General features: G+C 40.2%; 2 protein-coding genes across 6 annotated transcripts in view; both read left to right on the top strand.

Moving 5' to 3' along the window:
- Positions 1-1,299: 1,299 nt before the first annotated feature.
- On the top strand, positions 1,300-10,873 carry LOC127139104 (uncharacterized). Of its 4 annotated transcripts, none has more exons than XR_007808987.1 (5): positions 1,300-1,543; positions 8,180-8,331; positions 9,124-9,288; positions 9,655-9,767; positions 10,161-10,873. XR_007808987.1 is itself a non-coding variant. In XM_051065843.1 (5 exons), exons 1-5 carry the CDS (start codon positions 4,961-4,963, stop codon positions 10,260-10,262), a joined length of 612 nt encoding a protein of 203 aa, XP_050921800.1. In that variant the 5' UTR covers positions 4,726-4,960; the 3' UTR covers positions 10,263-10,873. The 4 variants fall into 4 exon arrangements, 3 of the variants coding, with proteins under 3 accessions (XP_050921801.1, XP_050921800.1, XP_050921799.1); XM_051065843.1 differs by lacking the exon at positions 1,300-1,543 and adding an exon at positions 4,726-5,040; XM_051065844.1 differs by lacking the exons at positions 1,300-1,543; positions 8,180-8,331; positions 9,124-9,288; positions 9,655-9,767; positions 10,161-10,873 and adding exons at positions 4,598-5,192; positions 5,500-5,655; positions 6,161-6,246; positions 6,439-6,994.
- Positions 10,874-17,754: 6,881 nt separating this feature from the next.
- LOC108877186 (BCL-6 corepressor) overlaps positions 17,755-21,492 on the top strand; it is a 34,815-nt gene continuing 31,077 nt past the window's right edge. Inside the window, exons 1-2 of one of the 2 annotated variants that reach the window (XM_018667151.2) lie at positions 17,755-18,123; positions 19,183-19,251. The gene's annotated coding sequence lies outside the window, so the exon portion shown is untranslated. Of the gene's footprint in view, positions 18,585-19,182; positions 19,252-21,492 lie in introns of both variants that reach the window. The other variant, XM_051065753.1, reaches the window with a different exon arrangement.

Here is a 21,492-nt window from a genome sequence, read left to right as displayed (position 1 = left end):
TCCTACTGGAGTTGTTATGTGTTGATCCTTTGTGTGTTGTTGGTGTGAGCAGAGACAAAGGGAATGCACGTGCATCATTGAATAATTAACTGTAAAACGGTGTCTGTCAGAGGAGTCCTCACTTCACATGTTTATTCTGTTCAGTTAACTCCGTTTTTCATCAGCAAACAGAGCACAAACAAGAACAAAACTTAATGTTTCAAATGTTAAATCAACCTCAAGACGAAACTAATCAACCACACTATAAAACGTGGATCAGACTTAATGTCTTCTCTTGGTTCAACATGCAGAAATTGTCAGAAACAAAGCATTTGACTGAGTGTTCATCTGTCACCACCTCTGCTTTTAGTATTATCACCTTTACCACCATCACAGCCCCTGATATTACCGCAGTAATACTCTTACTACAAGAACAACCACTTTACTGCCACAACATAAAACCACTCACAGGTGACAGGTGATTATCCGGTTGCCTTGGCAACAGTCGGGCAGCAGGTGAACAGTCAGTAAAGATGGACCAGAGGAGAACAGGTGACCTGAGGACTGGGTCATGGCAGCAGTTCTCTTTAGGTGTTGACTCAGAACAACTACTACTACAAATTATAATACGAACGAATACTCTAGTCTGCCAAACTCAGCTACAACAGCCCAGTCAGTTGTGGGTGTTAACGGTTTTTATCCAGAGACTGATGCTCAAGCGAACCAGTGATGAATACCATGCAAACCGAGGCCTCGTGCGTCACAGGTTAGGTGGTTTTCTGCAAAACGATACAAGCCTCGAAGTGGGGCTTCATCTTGCATGGCCCTTCACACCTCTTCGGCTTCAAGCGTCCTATCATTAGACAGGGCTGTTTGAATGTTGGGGCTGGTCTTATTCCTGCTGCTGCTGAAATATAATGTCATTTTACTGGAACTACTGCTGCTTTGATTCTGACTGCCCCTGCAAAGTACTCCTAGTACTCTAGGTACCACTGTCACAGATTGTACAGTGAAGGCAGCAGGATGAAGGTGTTAATCTGTTTCTGTAGAGGTTTCAGATGAATTTAAAGAATCAAAGAATAAAACGTGTCAATCACCTGTTAACACTGTAAAAATCAGTTATATTGACCCAAACAATACCACAGCTTCCAGAGCAGAGTGCAGCCTGTGGGTGAATGAGTTTCACTGCTGGCTGCTGAACGTCTGTTGAAACTTGACTTGGTGTCTGTGGTTTAGATTGTGAGACCTTTGCTATGACTCTATCACCTTGAGAAGTAGGAAGTGAAGAGCATTTGTTTCTCAGAGCTGTGCTGGGTTCAGACGTCTCTCTCTTTCCTCTGATTCTGCAATCTGATCATGGATCTGCTTTGGATGATCCTGCCTCTGTTCCTGGTCTGTACAGAGGCCGAGAACCTGACTGAGGTCAAAGTGGAGCTGGGTCAGGACATCATCTTGAACTGCTCTGACAGAACCATTTCAGAAATGCTACTGGCACATGGAGATCCACAGTCAGCTGAGGGGATGCATCTTTGCGTACTTTCTCTCCATCAGACTCTGATCCTCAGTACTGCTCTCCCAGTTTAAAAACCAAATTTTCTGTCCAGAGAAACAGCCTCGTGATTAAAAACATCACAGCAGGAGACTGCAGGCGTTATTTCTGTGCCAAGAAGAAAAATGACAGCATCGTTTATGTCCGACACTGTCCGTCTCGTCTCAGGTCAGTACCACAGTTTTTAACAAATACTCTTTTACTTTAATGCTGTAAAATACAAGATGAACAGACCAGTAGTCCAGGTTTTAGAGCTCACAGTTCTCCTGTCACATCGTGTCAAGAGCGGAAGTATGTGGACAGTTACGTAAGGCCATTTTCAAGGCTGTTTTCTTACACTGGCATTAACACTAAAGTAAAAAATCTTACTGTCACAGATTGTACAGATCTGTTTCTTTAGAGTTTCAGATGATTGAACTCTGTGTGTTTATATGTCTTTATCTCTCTGTGTTCATGTAAACTTGCTGAAATTAAAGTCCAACTCTGTAATGATTCATACTTTATTAGAAACTGAATAATGTGTGAAAGTTTAACTGTGTAAATGTATCATGTGATTATTGGATCATTTAAACACATGGTTGTTTACTGAATATTTCACAGGAAGAAATTTAACATGTCTCATTTCCTGAGCTTCAGCTGAAAAAGTGATATGAATGTGTCAGATATACCAAGAATAAAATATGAACTTCCTCTTTTTTCACTTCCTTGAAGATGTGTTAACCTGGTGTGTATTAAATGTCCTTAACAGATGTCCCTACCACTCCGTCCACTCCATCCACTCCATCACCACCGTCCACTCCATCCACCAATAACTCTCAACATCAGGAGCAGCACGTCTGGACAGTATGGCGGTATAAAGTCGCCATGTACAGCTCCATCACCTTGAATGTCATCTTCATCTTAGTTATAATAGGTGAGGCTTTTGTGTATTTTTACCCTCCACCAGCTCTGTGTTCCACTGCTCTATAAATACCAACCACTGGTGTTTGTGGTTGCACAGCAGACTGCACAGAGTCACGATGCGTAACGTTTCCAAACACCTAGGTTTGAATTTAACTGAACCATGTGTCACAACAATAATTCAGGCCAAGAGAGTTAGATAAGACTCTTTCTGAAACCAACAAAAAAGTTTATCCTTTGAATCATATTTGTATCGTTGGGATCTTTTAATAGATCATTTAATTAGATTATTAGTACCATCACACAGAACTGCACTGTTCTGTACTGTCTTAAAAAACTGAAAGGATCTTTCTCTGTAGGAATTCTATCATAATCAGACACTTAGAGTAACAATCAGTCTGTCAGTGGTAAAAACAAGAACTTTAGTGGACACACTTTGACGTGGACGATCGTCCTGATCGATACTCCAGAGAGTTTTGTGTCTATCAATCATTTCCACCCAAAAACATAGAAAATAAGAGTAAAATAAGAGCTTAAACCAGACACTGGTGTAATGTGACATTACTGAAATAAAGTACTTGTTAGAGGAAGTTGCAACACATGGAATGATATTCTTCAGCCTCTTCTTCCGGCTGGTTTGGCAGGTTGTGTTTTTTCTAGTCTGTTCATCTGCACTGTGGGAGGAGAGTGATCTTATTGTTACCCTTTAAAACAAGATTGGTTTCCACAGAAATGTACTGTGTCCATCACTGATAAACTTCAGTATCGGACCATGAGATCATAGGAAACTTAGTGACGAACCTGCCACTCTGTTGGCAGGTTTGGTTTCTGCGCTGGTGTGTTTGAAGAGGAACATGAAGAACTGTGACCGTGAATCTGTGATCTATGAGAACGTAAAGTTCCCGGCGTCTTCAAAGGTAGGCAGTTACCATGGATACTGCGACATCAGTGATACTGCCAATGCTGTTACATCCAGAACTACTACTACGACTAGTACTTCACTGGTTACTGCTACTAACTAGTCCCTGGTACTACTAATACTACCATAAATCACAGCTAATACTAATATTTCTAATAGTTACTACTACCAGTACTACTGCTACTTAGGATTTCTCTTACTTCTATTACTCTTGTCATTGCTAATGCTAATGCTACTGTTACCAGGTACAGTTTTTCCTCTACTGCTGCTTTATTAGAGTACATGGTAATAATCAGTAGTAGTACTCCCATGCTGTACTCTGTACTGTACTGTACTCAGTACTGTTGTTGTGTGTTTCAGCATGAGATGGTTCCTCCTGGCATGCGTAGATGGACTCCAGAACAACATGGAGTCAAAGGTGGTCAGAAGAAGGTTTAAGGTGGTTTAAGATTTAAGGTGGTTGAGCTAGAGTTGAGCGAAAACACCTTAATGATGTGACTGTAGTATCTGTATTTGTGTTGAAGGTATCTGTTTGTAAGTTTCTTTGCTCTGTGGTCTGGATGTTTCACCCAGTCGTAGTTCTTCCTGATCCAGATCGAGGCTCTAAAGTCCACAGCGTCCTGAATACATCATAAAACTCCTTGAAATAAAAGCTGAAGTTAAATATTTAATGTTTGATTTTTTCTGCAGTAACAACTTTCTGACACCAGATGGAGCCACTTCATCAGTCTGTTACAGTGATGATGAGGATCTGAGTGAGCTGCTGTCATTACATTAAAATATTACTGTTACTACTGTAACTGTAGTTACAACTACTTCTTCTACTAAACCTTTTATTGTCATTTTTTTTACTGACACTACTTTTATAACTGTAACTACTACTCTTAAAGTTATTACCCTTCTACTGTGAATGCTGGTACTTCTGCTACTTCTGCTACTATTACTTCTGTCAGTTACTGTTACTACTAAGTGAGCTCTATAGTTATTAAGTAACTACTTTAGCTACATCTAATACATCTACGTCTTTCTACTACTGTTATTAAGACTGTAGATTTTTACTGAAGTACTGCTACTACTACAGATACTGTTACTTCTGTTGTTACAGTTACTGCAGCTCCTGTGGTTTTGTCACCGCTGCTACTACGAGTACTACTGTAACTATCACTGGTGCTACTTCTTTAATATGTCATCTTTGACTTTTACACTGGTATAAATGTTAAAGAAGTAAAGTACTCTAAGTACCACAGTTTTCAGGTGAATTTAAAGTATCACTAAAATTTATCAGTCACCTGTAAACACTTCACAGTCTGTTATATTTACTCAAACAATGCCACAGACACTCAACATCCGCAAGTGAGATTTCCGGAGATTATCACCTTGAGAAGTAGGAAGTGAACACTTCTCTCAGTGTGAAGGACGAAGCAGTTTCAGGTCAGAGCTGTGCTGGGTTCAGACGTCTCTCTCTTTCCTCTGATTCTGAATCTGATCATGGATCTGCTTTGGATGATCCTGCCTCTGTTCCTGGTCTGTACAGAGGCCGAGGACCTGACTGAGGTCAAAGTGGAGCTGGGTCAGGACATCATCTTGAACTGCTCTGACAAACCATTTCAAGCATGATCTGGCAAATGGAGATCCACAGTCAGCTGAGGGGATGCATCTTGCGTACTTTCTCTCCATCAGACTCTGATCCTCAGTACTGCTCTCCCAGTTTTAAAACCAAATTTTCTGTCCAGAGAAACAGCCTCGTGATTAAAAACATCATAGCAGGAGACTGCAGGCGTTATTTCTGTGCCAAGAAGAAAAATGACAGCATCGTTTATGTCGACACTTTCCGTCTCGTCTCAGGTCAGTACCACAGTTTTTAACAAATACTTTTTTACTTTAATGCTGTAAAATACAAGATGAACAGACCGTAGTCCAGGTTTTAGAGCTCACAGTTCTCCTTTCACATCGTGTCAAGAGCGGAAGTATGTGGACAGTTAGACAAGACTTGAGGCTGTTTTCTTAAACTGGCATAAGCAATCTACCCCTTCATTTTTTTTGTCCACCTGAGAATTAGTTTCTTTTTGTTTCTCTGCCGTCATTTGATCAGATTTTTACTCCATCAGCAGCTCTTCTGTTTTGTTTATCTTTGTCACTTTTCTTTTTCCAGATGTCTCTACGACTCAGTCGCCTCAGTCGCCTCAGTCCACCACCAGCTGTGAAACAACCCATCAACAGGAGCGTCACAAGTGGACAGTATGGCAGGACAGTCGTGTCGTGTACACCTCATTCACTCTGAATGCTTTCCTCTTCCTACTAGTGCTCGGTGAGTGTTATTTTTACCCTCAGCAGGTTTTGTGGTCTACTGCTCTATAAACACTAATTGCTGCATGAACACTAGAACACATTTTCTTCTTTCTGAGGTGAACCACATAATAAACTGCAGAGGTAATGACTCTTAACATTTTCAGAAACATTCAGGCCAAAAGCTCTTTTATAACAGAGCAGAATCCTCAGTTACTTCTTCACCAACGTGGACTAGATTTCGTTCTGGTTCTTGCACCGACCTGAAAAGTCCAAAAAATATGAGGTTTTCTGGTGTGAGCTGTGACAGCTGAGCTCAAAACAGAAGCTCAGAGTAACAGCTAAAAGTTTAAAGGAATCATTGAAGCTGGTTAACATCTGTTCATCATGTGCAGCTCTGATCCAGAGACTGAAGGTTCAACCAGTTATGAAATCCAGAGGTTCAGTGACTGTCCACCAGCACTGTGAATGTTTAATGACGTGTTCAATAAAGACACAAAGGTTTGAACTGTTCTCTCTGTTGGCAGGTTTGATTTCTGTGTTGTGTTTGATGAAGAACGGTGACCCTTCACCTTTCACCTGTGAGAACCAGGAGACCCTGGTGACTGTGCAGGTAACCAAACCATCACCTACCATCGCTAATTCTACTGTTACTACCAATTCTTCAACTTCTATTCCCCCCACTGTTACATGATGAGTTTTTCTTTTACTGCTGAGTACTGCTGTGTATTACATAATCTTGTACCACACCTTTTACTCCACTGCATTACTGTACTGTACTCAGTACTCCTGCTGTGTGTTTCAGTATGAGATGGTTCCTCCTGGTGAGTGTGGACAAAAGTTTCAAGTCCAAAACAACGTGGAGCCAAAGGTGGTCAGAAGAAGGTTTAAGGTGGTTTAAGATTTAAGGTGGTTAAACTAGAGTTGATGAGCAAAAACACCTTAATGATGCAACTGTAGTATCTTTGTGTTGTGTGTGGACAAACCTGAAGGTTTGGTTGTGTATTGTTGGCTCGTATTTGTATTTGTTTGCATAAGTTTCTTTGTTCCTTGTGAAACGTTGCTCTGTGGTCTGGATGTTTCCTGCTGATATGAACTCAGTTATGAGGAAAACTGACCCAGTCTTAGTTCTTCCTGATACCAGATCGAGGTTCTAAAGTCCATAGCGTCCTGAACACATCATAAAACTCCTTGAAATAAAAGGTGAAGTTAAATATTTGAGTTTTCCTGCAGTAACAACTTTCTGACACCAGATGGAGCCACTTCACCAGACTGTTACAGTGATGATGATGATCTTCAAACAGACTGTAGAGAAGTGAACTGCTGTAATAACATTAAAATATTAGTTACTACAAACATCACCACTGTTACTCTTACTGTTAATATTGCTACTGTAACTGCTGTTGTTACAACTGCTCCTTTTACTAAACCTTTTACTGTAACTACTACTCTTAGTTATTACCCTTCTACTGTGAATACTAGTACTTCTGCTACTGCCACTACTATTACTTTTCCTAATACTACTGCTGATAAAGTTACAGCCTACAACAACTACTACTGTACTCCTACAGTACTACTCTGTAACTACTGAAGTTTCTACTATTTCAACCACTACCGTTACTCATGTTACAGCTGATATTGCTCCTACTGTACACCTAGTATTTATAAAATCACTAGTACTACTGCTACTGCAACTGCTACTACTGGAACTTACAGTTAGTCCTTTTCTCACTACTACTGGTACAAAAATCCTTTCATTACCTAAACTACAACGAATACCCACTGCTACTGTTACTACTAACTGAGTTCTATGGTTATTAAGTAACTACTTTAGCTACGTCTAATATATGTCTTTCTACTACTGTTATTAAGACAGTGTTATTTTTACTGAAGTACTGCTACTATTACAGTTACTTCTACCACTGTTACTTCTGTTGTTACAGTTACTACAGCTCCTGTGTTTTTGTCACTGCTTCTACTACGAGTATTACTGTAACTATCACTGGTAATACTTCTTTAATATGTCATCTGTGAGGACTGTTTTCTTTCATTGGCATAAATATTAACTTCAGAATCTGTCATATTAACCCAAAAATGCCACAGCTTCCCAATGCAGAGGGCAGCCTGTGGGTGAACGAGTTTCACTTCCGGTTGTTAAGCGTCAGATGAAACTTAACTCTGTGTTTGTGGTTCAGATCATCAGACCTGACGTACGACTTTATCACCTTGAGAAATAGGAAGTGAACAGCAGTTCTCTCAGCTGTGGAAGACGAAGCAGTTTCAGGTCAGAGCTGTGCTAGGTTCAGACGTCTCTCTTTCCTCTGATGCTGAATCTGATCATGGATCTGCTTTGGATGATCCTGCCTCTGTTCCTGGTCTGTACAGAGGCAGAGAACCTGACTGAGGTCAAAGGTGGAGCTGGGTCAGGACATCATCTTGAACTGTTCTGACAGACATTTCAGAAATGCACTGGTACATGGAGATCCACAGTCAGCTGAGGGGATGCATCTTGCGTACTTTCTCTCCATCAGGACTCTGATCCTCAGTTACTGCTCTCCCAATTTTAAAACCAAATTTTCTGTCCAGAGAAACAGCCTCGTGATTAAAAACATCATAGCAGGAGACTGCAGGCGTTATTTCTGTGCCAAGAAGAAAAATGACAGCATCGTTTATGTCGACACTTTCTGCCTTGTCTCAGGTCAGTACCACAGTTTTTAACAAATACTTGTCTTTTACTTCTTTTATCCTGGAAACTACAGCGTGCACAAAGCCCCATTTTAATATAGTCCAGGTTTCATAGCCTCAGTTTCGCATATTCGCATATATTAAGACATTTTAAATCTGTGATCTAGTTGTGAGGTAATTTGGATGCATTGTCGCACACTGACATAAGAATCTTTCACAGGGAGAGAGTTGAAGTATCTGACTTTAAAAAGTAACATACTGAGTTTTGCATTGTCAAACTGCACCTGAAACCTCCTGCTTCCAACAACCCAGGAATCATTCCTAAGAAACAGTTCTAACATGTTTAAAGCTAAAACTGTTGATGTGCTGAGTACTGATTATGCTCAGATAGCAGCTGGAGTTACTGTGTTTATTCTGCCTCGTCTCAGGTCAGTATCACAGTTTTTAACAAATACTTTTTACTTTAATGCTGTAAAATATAAGATGAACAGACCGTAGTCCAGGTTTTAGAGCTCACAGTTCTCCTGTCACGTAATGTCAAGAGCGGAAGTATGTGGACAGTTACACAAGACTTTTCTTACACTGACATAAACACTAAAGTAAAATACTCTAAGTCCCACTGTCACAGATTGTACAGTGAAGGCAGCAGGATGAAGGTGTTGAAATCTCCTGCGGTGGCTGAACCCACAAATGTTTGCAACCTACCCCTTCGTTTTTGTCCACCTGCAAAAAGCGTTAGAAGAATTAGTTTCCTTTTGTTTCTCTGCAGTCATTTTATTTATCTTTGTCACTTTTCTTTTTTCAGATGTCTCTACGACTCCGTCACCTCAGTCCACTCAGTCCACTCAGTCCACCACCAGCTGTGAACCAAACCATCAACAGGAGCGTCACAAGTGGACAGTATGGCAGGACAGTCATGTCATGTATGCCTCATTCACTCTGAACGCTTTCCTCTTCCTACTAGTAATAGGTGAGTCTGTTATTTTTACCCTCAGCAGGTTTTGCGGTCTACTGCTGTACGTATACGAACAGTTGCTGCATGAACACTAGAACACAATGTTTCTGTACTGAGGTGAACCACATAATAATCTGTAGAGATAATGATGCTCATCATTCTCATAGACCTCAATGTAAATTTAACCTCTGTCTAATAACTGTCACAAAACTGTAATTCAGCTCTAAAGCTGTAATTTGTGTTGTTTAACTAAAACATAAAAGCCTCCTGAGTGCACGAAGAACAATCTGCAAACGCTCCGTTTTTGAAATCCACAAAAAACTGTGAATGGTATCATTGGTGATTTTCAGGACAGTGACTCACCTGATGCTCTGTTGGCAGGTTTACTTTGTACGTTCCTTTGTTTGAAGATTAAAAATAGAAAACTCCAGGCAAGCGAGCCGGAGCCTTCACCTGTCCTGTATGATGGCGTACAGACTCTGGAGATGCCACAGGTAAACAAACGTCTTACTGTCACAGTGCTAATAATGCTACTGCTAATGCCACTAACAGGTATGGTTACTTACTTCTAACACAAATACTGCTGTTGATTATTGCTACTGTAGCTACAGCTAACACCATCAGTGCTAATGTTGCTAATGCCAAGCTACTAGTAATACTATTGCTGTTACTGCTGCTAATTCTCCTGCTGCTACCTGTTCAGCTCCTACCTGTAGAATTTCTACTGTTGCTTTTCTGCTGTGTTAGACTACAGAGTGCAACACCTCTTGTTGCTTTTTTCTAACTTGTCACCTGTTACATAATCTCATATTACACCTTTAAATCCACCACTACAAACATTGCTACCACTCTATGACTGAACTCTGTACTTGTGTTGTGTGTTTCAGTACGAGGAGATCCAACACTCCACCGGAATCCCTCAACCTGTCCCTGTTCATTCAGAGTGCATTTACTACAAAGCTCAGCTTCCTCGGTCCACGCAACACTGAGCCCGGACACCTGGACGGTACCTGCACAACTGGTCCACTCACCTGTGGTATTTATACTTCGACAGTTTAAACAAAGACATTTGTACCAGAGGTGAAAGGACCGTCTCCTCATCTACCTCAGAGCAGTGGTCTATTCAGACAAACCTGGATTAGTGAAGGTTTTTAGTGGTTCTGGACTGGGGCTGCTGTGTTATCGTGAACTCAAAGGTCATGAAATTCTCTCACCCTTTAAATGCACAATAAGACTTTTCTGGTAAACTACAAAGGTCAAGAGAACACACAAGGTTTAAGAAGGTTTCAAATTCAAGGTGGCTGAGCCAGAGTTCATGAGGAACTCTGAGCTGCAGCCAAAACCTCTGATGATGTGATTGTAGTATTTTTATTTATAAAAACTTCAGGTGATGGATGAACACACCTGAAGGTTTGGTCTGGCTAATATTTGTATTTTCTTTAGTTTCTTTATATTTTGCTTTTGTTTGTTACTCGTGAAATTCTGCACTGCAGTCTAAATATTTACTGTTAACAAATGTTAATACATGTAAACAACTCTCCTAATTCTGGAGCAACAACACCTGTGTAAATACAGAAAATTAAAAGTTTACTAAAGGGAAGTGACGCCTGCGTCGTCCTTAAAAGTTTCACCAAAATGTAGAAATATGAGGAGAATCTTTGCACTGCAGCCAAATGGAAATTACAAAATGTAGTTAACAGATAATGTTGAACTCAGCCATACAGGCATTTTGGACTTGGACTTGGACTTGAGCATTATCTGCATTCAGACCTGGTAGTTGGAGATGAAGACTCTGGTTATTTTGTTGTTATCTGGATAAGGAAAATCTGCTAATGCTCCGTGTAAACATGTTGTGATCACAGGTTGGCATTAACACAAACTGTACAACATGCCAGCATCCCCACCTACGCAGTGTCATCGCTCCCAGTCTGACCTCTGACCTTTGAATACCACTGAGTGAGTTAGTTAAACTGATGACAGGGTAAAGACAGAAGCTCCAACAGTCACAGTGACTGATAGAAAAGCAGATTCACTAGAACTGTAAAGATGATTAGTTCTGGTTCACAGTGACAGAGTCATTTGGTCGTTGTAGTCAAAGGGGACATCTGTATCACATTCAGGCTGAAGGACCTTCAAACAGGAAGTCAGACCGTCAGCTCTGAGGTTGAGAAAAACTAAAGGTGTTGCTGCTTCGTGTCGTTTGAAAGAAGCAGCTACAGAAGAGATTCATGTCTTGTGGTTGGTGTCGTGTGAGAGCAGCTGGTCTGTCATCAGGTCGGCCTCATGATGTCTCATGTGGGAGGGTTGAAGTAATTGGCGACCACAGCTGCTTATGGACAAAAAAAACAAAAAAAAAAAACAGGTTAATGACGGTGCACTTTGTGACTGAGGAGGCACTGATTGTCCTGTAACATTTTCACTCATACACCGGCTTTTGATCGGTTCGTAACATGTTCCTGACGTTCTAGATCTTTTTAAACTTCAGGATGACCTCAGATTTGACTCGGTTTGAGTCTTAAATTAGTCACTGTTACTGTAAAATGATTCCTGCTGCTTAGTCGGCAACTTTGGACCTTGTTGACCTGAGTTAGCAAATCTGGCTCTTCAGTGTGTTATTCAGCCTGTGTAATTACCATGACCTGAATCATTATTGCATCAGTCACAGCTCATGGAAATATGGAGCTAAAAACCATTTTTACATTTGCATGCTGATGAGATCTTCAATACTCGAGACGAGGGGCCTCTTTGCTCTGATGTTGGTTTTAGATCACCTTTGAAATGTGGTCCAAAGACTTTACAAAACTAAAACAGTTCCTCTTTGTTAAGACTAGAATCTCAGTTCCTTAAAGCTTTCACGTCCCCTCTGATGTAAAATGGTTTCTATTTTGGGTCGAATTAAGGGGAAATTCCTGGACGACACACGCTGATGCACAATGTCACCACTTTGTCAACAAACACGTCATGTTTTTAAAGTCACATGTCCCACAATGCACTGCAACTTAAGAAAACTTGACAAACAACAACAAAATAAAGACACCTAGAACCAATGACATCAACATTGTTCATGATGTACTGCAGCTTACAAAACAACATGAAACAAAACATCTTCCACCAATGTCACATTTCTCTCACTGCAGATAAATAAAACATGCAAATTAAGAAGCACTTTATAATTTTGACATAGTCACAGCATAACAACTGCACATGACTTGGATCTCAGTTCCTTTTCAAATCATCTGGTTTGAAAATAGTTTCTAAATAAATTCTGCAGGGGACGTTCCTGAATTTCATCCTCTATCAAAAAAAAAAAAAAACATTATTTCAGCAGAACTGTTTCACTTCTTTCTGTACATTTTCATCAGTTTAGATCACCTCTGATACTAGGAGTACTCAGGGATATTTAAAGGTCAGAGGTCATGTTGTACAGATTGTGTTTACACCCATCTATTCATCACAGTTTAATACCAGGTGTAAACCGAGTCCTTGAGTGTTTCGGCTTCATAGTTCATCAGCAGTCAGAAACCTTTCCTTAGCTCCGCTGACTTTACAGTTGCAGTCGTCTTTAAGAGGTGGCATCTGTACATCTGTCAAACCACATTCACACCCAGCAGATCTGCTCCTAAGTTTGTGCAGAACCAGCCTGCTGCAGAATAACCACAGCAGCCTCTGTGCTTACATCAGACTTGATTTATTTTTCTACAAAGTTACTGCTGCAAATGTTGCATCGTGACAGAACGATCTTTTCAACGCTGTTTTAGCTCCTCATTCAGAGTAAATTCTCACAACATAAGAGGAACTTTGAGTGACCGAAGTGTTTGGTGCACCAGCAGCTGCTATTTTTAAAAGCCAGTTTAAATGTTAGTTGCGTAACAACAGTTTTTAAAAAATGGAACAGAACACGTACAAATAGACCGACCATGAAGTCCAGGCTTTATTAAGTGTGTATGTGACACAGTAATTAAAACCTGATCTTTAAATACATGTTAGAAGAAATTCTAACACTTTGAGTAACTTTCTTGTCACTCTCCTTCTTGCTGGCAACAAAGTGGTTTTTCAGGTTAATTTTTTTCTCCCGTTGATGTGCACTGTGGAAACACTGCTGCTGTGTGGTTATACAGTGGGTGGAGGAACGGAGAATCACCCAAAACCCCCATAAATCAATGATGGTATCAAATGCAGCAAATTAACATATGTGTTACTTTTTTCCTGTCATTAGTTTAAGATGTAAATCCTTCACCGATGTTCAGGTTCCTTGTGTTTGCATTAGCTGTCTTTTTCTAAACAGAGGTAATGTTTAACTGCAGCAACACATCTGCCTAACCACTGTTCGAAGGTGTGAGAATGGTGAAGTGTGATGCCATCTTGACAGTTTGGTCACACTCTTTAAAGAAAATTGTTTCTGCACAACTTGAAAGGTCTCCTGATTCCACCCCTCAACACCTACAGACAAACGTGCAGAGTCCTGCACCAGCACAACGTCTGATTTACACAATTTTGGTCACAATATCTGCTGAGAACGAGACTCTGCGTCCACATGTGCCAGTGCTCTTATTGTGTAGTTTTAACATGTATTTATTTCTCTAGCCCATCATGAGGCCCTGCAGTTCTGAGCCTTTTCACCTTCAGGTGGAGGTCTAGTCGTGTTGAGTCTGGATTTAAAGAGCCCATTTTATTTCCTTCCATTCTGCCTGACGTGCATATTCAGAGCCAATCACAATGACCTGAGATAGATTTTATTTGTAAAAGCAAAGGCCTGTGATCAAACGTCACAGTCCACGTTGGAGGAGTGAGGAAAGAAGGGAAACATAGTTTTAGAGAAATTAGACGTCTTTTCCTCTGAAGCAACATCAGTTTTTAAAGTAGCTTTAATTGCTCTGTAGCAACCTGAGACGTCACTGTATATCAATACCAGACTACTGACAAAAACTGGAATTTTCAGTGGTGGAAGAAGTAATCAGATACTTTACTGAAATAAAAGTACCACACAGTAACACAAAGACGTCGTGGATGTCATATGACAGTCAGTACGACCTGGACCACAGCTGTGCATGCAAAACAAACTGTAGGAGTCCTCTCCATAATGTTACCAGACACTGAGAATAACAATCTGAGTCTGTCAGTGACAAAAATAAGAACTTTAATGGATGGACTTTGACGTGGACGGTCGTCCTCATCAGTCAGAGATCTCCTTTAATAAAAACAGTGGCCACAGTGAGGACTGGTCATTGTAGAGTAAAAAACAAACAAAAAATAGGTTTGCGGTTTTCTTAGACATTTATAAACATGTGAAGGTGTGATCTCAGTGCAGAACCAGGGTAAATAAAGTGAGGTTATTTTTATTTTTAGTTACAGAGACACTTCAGGCTGCTTCAGTTCTTAACCACAGCACAACTGAAGCTCATGCTAATGACAGACAAAACTGAAGATGTCTTCTGGAGAAAGACTCTGAAACCACATCCTCTTTTTAGACTTCACACTCCAGTCTGACGGAAACTGAGGGTGAAAGGTTATCTGATAAACACACACACGTTTATCAGATTACAAGTTGGCAGTAAATCAGTAAGCTCAGTCTGCTGTTTTATTCTCATTTTTCATTTATTTTTTAACTATCGCTTCTTTATGAGTTCATTTGGGGTTTAAAGGTTAAAAGTTTATTTTTGCTTCAGGTCTTGTTTAATTTTCACTTTAAATAAATCAAAGTTGTGAAATAATCTTTTAAAAGCTTCTGTTAAATGTTCAGTTTGAGTTTTAATGTCACATTGTGTGACTCAGCAGATTTCTAAATGCCACCATTCTCATCGTCATGTGGCTGAAAGACTCATGTCTCCTTTGCTTTTCCAGGTCAAACGTCCACAGCCGTCAACATGAAACTGGACAGTGGAAGATTAAAAATAAATTCCTCAAACTGAAAATAACACTTGTTTTGCATGAACAGCTGTGGTCCAGGTCAACTGTCATATGACATCCAGACAAAACTTAGAAGGACATCACAGTATTTACCATACTTTACTTTATCTTGCAGCAGTAGTTGTACTACAGCAAAAGTAGTTGTACTGCTAGTATTCATAATGGGGGTATTAGTAGTATCTGCTGTAGGAGCAGTCGCAGCAGTGGTGGTAACATATGTCATATTTTGAGAACTAGTTGAAGTAGTAGCTGTAGTAGTACTGATACTAGCAGTACTGGAAGGAGGAGCACGGGTATTTGAAGTAGTGACTGTAATATTGATTTAAGTTGCGTAGTTGTTGCACTAATAGTAATTGTAGTAATGGATAATACAAGGAGTATTAACAGGAGTAATAATTGTAGTAGTAGTAAGAGCATTTGCAGTAGTTGTTGTATCAGCAGTTGTACTACAGCAACTGTGGTAATTGTAGTAGCAGTAGTAGTAGAGGTAGTTGTAATTTATTATAATAAACAAACTGACACTTATTTTAATGTCAATGTTTAATGTAGTAGTTGTTTTTATTTCGGTGCCCCCTGGTGGCCTGGAGCAGCGCCTGCATCTTAGTTCAGCTACACTCACTGGTAAATGAATGAATTTAATCTGCGTCTAATCATTTTATTAAAGTAAAGTCAGTGTTTGTTGTTGACGCTCTGCAGAAGACAGAGTCACTGTCGACATCAAACATGACATGAAAACAGGAAGTGGAGGTCTAACTGCAGCCGCTGTCTGTGTGTGTTTCCTGTTTGGCTGCAGCGTTGGACAACACTTCAGACTAATTACAGAGAGTAACTCTTTATCCAGTGATAAAGACACTGGCACTCAAGTATTTATTAAAAAAAAGACTCAAATAGCAGAGATTGGGTTGTTATTGTTGTAGTAGTTGTTGTATTTGCAGTTATTACAGCAGTAGTAGTATTTTGTGTTTGTGTAGTTATAATAATAGTAGTATCAGTTTCAGTATTAATACTTAAAGTAGAGGCAGTAGAACAGTACTTATATTTGCATATAAACTCAGTAGTAGTAGTATTTGTAGTAGGAGTAGTAGTAACAGTTGTAGTGCAGTACTTTTATCAGTATATGTAGTTGCAGTTGGGGTATTAGTAGTTATAGTAGTACTAGTGGTCAAATCAAACTGTAATGTGCTGCAGTTCTGTTTGGATCCACTTGGAGGCGCTGTTGTGTTTTAAACTGAAGGCTCAGTGGGTCAAGCGAGGTTTCCTGTGTGTGTGTGTGTGTTAGATGTACTTTATTTTACTTTATTTTACTATTTCATGTCAGTTATCAGAACAAATTAAACGTATGTGAGTACTTTTGGTCCAACTGTGAAAATACTACAAATTCTGAGAGAAAAAACTCTGAATGTGACGATAATTTAAGATAAAAATCAGTAAAATCAGCAACATTCATTTAAAAAAACAAATAGAACTGATCAGTGAATGTGAGATGACACTGTACATTTTTCTCCACTTTTTTCCAAGCGGAATAAAACTCTTTAAAAATGACATTTTAAAAATAATAAAATGTAAAATAACACCAGCAAAAATAAAATATACTGTCAGAAATCCAAGTTTTAATTCAGTAAAATAAAAACAGAAAGGTGGGTTAAATAGAAATGTGAAGTCTTTAACATGTTTTTGTGAGAAACAGACAAATAAAATCAGAAACATTTATCCAGAATAATACCAGGACCAATACTCCTCTACCTTCAAAATAAAAGCACCACTTTTATCTGATAAGGGGAGAATTTTAATCTATTACTCATGTTATTTAATATCAAGATGAGATATATTCTTTTAATTTTGGTTTATGTTAATAATCGTATAACTTTCTTTTAGATGTCTTTCAGTGAAAACATCATATTTGATTTATGGGGGAAACTCAAAAAAGATGCCTAAAAATAGACAGAAAACACAGCAGAGCCACAGTAATTAGACTACTGTCAGTTGACATAATCGATTATGGTTTCAAACATTTTTCAAGCCAAAAAAATAAAAATAAAACAATATTAAAAAACAATAAAAAAGTTTTTTTTTCCAGAGAATTCCATTTAAAATTTGGATTGCAAGGCCGCTCTCAGCTTCCGTATGTTTGCAGTAGTAGCGACTGGAATTTCATATTTTAAAATTATTTGTTTAAAGTTTCAGTGTCATTATATTCTCCAAAGCTCAGTCTCATTTACCTTTTTAAATTAATCCTTCAAACTCAGTTGTTAAAGCTAATCTTAAAGGCATCAGGGGAACTTATAGTTTTTATGTAGAATCAGATTTAAAATAATTTACAGCCTGGATCTCTCTGTTAACTGGAGAATGACTTGATAAAATGATAAAGTGACTTTAAATATAATTTAATGACTGAAAAAGTGGAATTTCTGTTAATTTACTTTAAATCACGCGCGAGTTTTGTACTTTTACTTTGAAATCGCGCACCGGAAACACGCCGTTCTGTGGCGTCTACCTTGACGAGAGAGAGAGAGAGAGAGAGAGAGAGAGAGAGAGAGAGAGAGAGAGAGAGAGAAGAAGAGAGGGAGGCGTGTGGAGGAAAAAAAGAAAAGAGAGAAAGCATCGGGTGGAGAGGAGGAGGAGGAGGAGGAGGAAGAGCGGGATCAAACCGAGCAGACAGACAGACGACGGGACCGGAAAGAAAGAAAAGAAATGTGGAATAATCCGCGAGCTGTGCGCGCGACACCCTGAGGAATATTTCCGCTCGTGGAGGAAAATGTCATTTTTGATATTTTCTTATTTTTTTGTTTTTTAATTTCCGGTCAGAATTTGTTTGGATTTGATCCCGCTGCTGCTGCCGCTTCCTGCCGGGACTTCACAGAAGGAAAACACACACACACGCCGAGAGTTCCCGGTACCGGACGGCGTGTGCGTGTGTGCGCGTGAACATGCGTGCGTGTCCAGGTGTGTGTGTCCGCCCCCGGCTTCCATTTGTCGCTGTTTGTTGTTAAATTTGATGTTTTTCTAACGGAGTTCTGCTCAGCTCCGGTCACCTTGTTTTTGACCCGTGTGTGCGTGCCCGTGCGTGAGTGCGCGTGAACGCGTGCGTGCTCAGCATGTCGCAGCGTGGCGCCCACACTAACAATAATTCATAAACAGCTTTGTTTGTGTTTGTTTCTGAGGAGTGTTTTCGGTTTTTTGGAGGAGGACCAACAGCGCGCGCGCGTGTGTGTTTCTGCGTGCACGTGCGCGCCCACGTCTGCCTCGCGGCAGTTCAATGAGGATGGATTTATTTACTTTGACACGAGAGGAGGAGATTTGATGTTTAGTTTGAAGCCGTTTTTACCGGATGGATGTTCAGTCATAAAATAAAAAGACAAAACTGAAACGTTAAAAACTGTTTTTCTCCACAGAAGAAGAAAGAGGTGAGGTTTTATTTCTGATCAACATTATTGTGAAATTTAAAAACATGTTGGTGCAGTTTAAAATTCTTGTTCTAATAACCTCACCGTGTCCACAGCAGCGTGACTCTCCTGTAGAAACATGCTACAGTGGTTTCATCTGAAGTTTCATTGACGTTGGTTCAGTTCATGCTCTGATGTTCCTGTAATGTGGAGCTGTGCTGTGGAAGCTCCTCAGGACTCATTCAAACACTGTAGGAACTTCCAGTTTGAATCGTCTGAAACCTTGTCACCGGTGATGCCTTCAAGTGTCTGAGTTTAATTTGAAAACACAGAGATGATGGAGGAGCTGGACTCAGAGGATGTGTTTCAGTTCTGTGGCTTTGTGTCTCTTTGTGGTTGTTTTGTGTAGTTAGTAAACCACCACCTCACACAGAGGTTCTGGACCAGGGTTCCTCAGACTTCCTGGGTCCCTGGACCAGAACTCTTGGGTGAGAACTCTGTGGTTCCAGGAACCTTCGAGCTGTTGAAGCTTCTAACTGTTTTCTACTTTTACAGATGAAACGGTTTCTAATAATCTTTGTTTTTCTGATCAGGTTTATTTTCTTGTTCTTTGTTTCAGTCGCTGCAGATTTTTGTCGTTTTGACGGACGGCCCCCTGGTGGGCGGAGTCAACAGGTGATCCAGCCAGGTGAGGTTTGATTCTTTTAACTCTGTCGTTCTTTCTGTCTCTGTGTTTAAAACCAGAGTCATAGAGTTTTTACTGTTGATCATTTCACGAGCCCCAAACATCAGGTTCAGTCTGTGGTGCGTTTGGGTGTTGGGTATAAAATCAGGGAGCTTCTCTTGTCAAGGAAAATGTCACTTTAATACAAACCTGTAAATTCGTCCGTCAACGTCTCCGTTCAAACACAACTGGAAGTTACTGTAAAAAACATGCGTTAATGAAAATGACGTTGGAATTCTAAAGTTTCTTGATGGATTCTTAAAGAATGTTGAGTTTTCTAACTTCAGCTGAGAGCGCAGAGACAGTGCTGGAGATTTTAATTAAACTTTACAGGTTTAAAGAGGAAAACACAGAGTGAAGGAGAACAGAAGCCTTAGACTGAGTCTCCACCCTCAGTCAGATGTTTTTAGAGTTTTTTAAATGGAGTTTCTTTGAGTCCTGGCTCTGATTCGTTATCGGGCAGATTTCCCAGCAGTCAGCGGGGCAGTCCCGGATAAATCCAGGTTAAATAAACGGTGTTTTGGTGCCGTTTCCTCGCAGGGATCATTTCAGCTTCATCTGCATCATCTCATCAAATTAAAAGCAAACAGAGCAGGAACCATAACGACGAACGCGTCCAGAAAACGACAGCTCAGATGAGCCCGGGCGGCAGCACAGCTGGATCGTCATGGTGTTTCAGGGAGAAGCTCCACATGCAGCTGGCTGCAAACACAACAGCCTGACTGAGGGTTAAACCACACACACACACACACACACACACACACACACCATTAAAGACTGTAAAAGTGTAAATCCATGAGAGGACGTTCGAGGATTAACACTGAGACGTCGGAGTAAAACTGCCATAAAAGCTGCAGCAGGTGACTTCAGGCTGAAAACCTCCTGATGGGGAGGTTCATTATTTCCCCAGAAACCAAGCAGCTGAAATGATTAGTTTATTAATCAATTGACTGAATATTAAAACGACAGCATATTTATTAACTTATTAATCATTTCATTCTCTGGTTCCTCACATCTCAATACTTGCAGTTTTCTGTGACAGTAAACTCAACATGGTTGTGTTGTTGATTCTCGGTCAGACAAAACAAGACATCAGAGTGCGTTAAAGGACGACTCTGATGGGTGTGAGTGATTGATCGGGACAAATTGGTTCAGTACTTGATCACTAATGTTGTACCCTGTGAACGTGAACGTCGTCTCAAACCTTCTCTCTGACTGAATCCAGCTGGAATCGCAGCACAGCCGCCGTCTTTAACTCTGGATCGTGTGATTTCGTTGGACGACGCCACGATTAAAAACCTTCCTGTTACTCCTGACTTTTAAAGACCTGTTTGGTCTCATAAGAGGTTCCAGTTTTCAGCTACGAGGTCCAGATATTTTCCAGGTTTAGACTCAGTCTTGTTGCCTGTCCACCACACCAGACTGATGTAAAGGCATCACGATAGATTTTCCAGATCACGATCAGTCGTGTTTTCAGCTCGTCTTCTTCTGACCACAATATCTACAGTCGGCTGGACTCAAAGATGAACTGATTAGACTTTGGGGGCCAAAGGTCAAAGGTCACTGTGAACATGCAAGAATTCACACACTAATTAACTGCAACTGGAGAATCTGGCTGAAGTAAAAAACCATGGGAACCATGCATGTGTGAACTGTTTGTGTTGGTCTGTATTTTCTTCTGATTTGTTACCTGAGAAGGTTTGAAATATTTGTATTTTATCTTCCTGTTTTATGGACAGGTAAAAACGATGCATTCAGTGTCTGTAGGAGTTAATAAGACATGAGATACTGAATTTACTGATCCTCTGTTTGTCTCTGCTGTTGGTAGTTTCAGTTTACAAACTAAAAAATATTGGATTTAGTGTGAAGTCAATCTTTAAAACTCAGGTTCTAAAAAAGAACGAGGACAGAAACTTAGAGGAAAAGAATCTCCCGGAAATTTGGCTTTAATTCTGTCAATAAATTTCCCAGCGAGCAGATCCAGCTGTGTGAGTGTGAGTGTGTGTGTGTGTGTGAGAGTGTGTGAGGGCGGCTTGATGGATGGGTATGGGTGCCACACACACACTCACACACACACAGCTGTCCTTCAATAGTCTGGAGATAAGAGCCGTTATTGAAATCCCAGCTCCCTAACAGCCATCAATTACTGTGTGTGTGTGTGTGTGTGTGTGTGTGTGTGTGTGTGTGTGTGAGAGAGAGAGAGAG

Source organism: Lates calcarifer, linkage group LG7_2 (genome assembly GCF_001640805.2).
Source record: "Lates calcarifer isolate ASB-BC8 linkage group LG7_2, TLL_Latcal_v3, whole genome shotgun sequence".
Lineage (NCBI taxonomy): Eukaryota > Metazoa > Chordata > Actinopteri > Centropomidae > Lates > Lates calcarifer.
The sequence above is the reverse complement of the archived record's forward strand: the minus strand, read 5'-3'. Positions and strand labels throughout refer to the sequence as shown.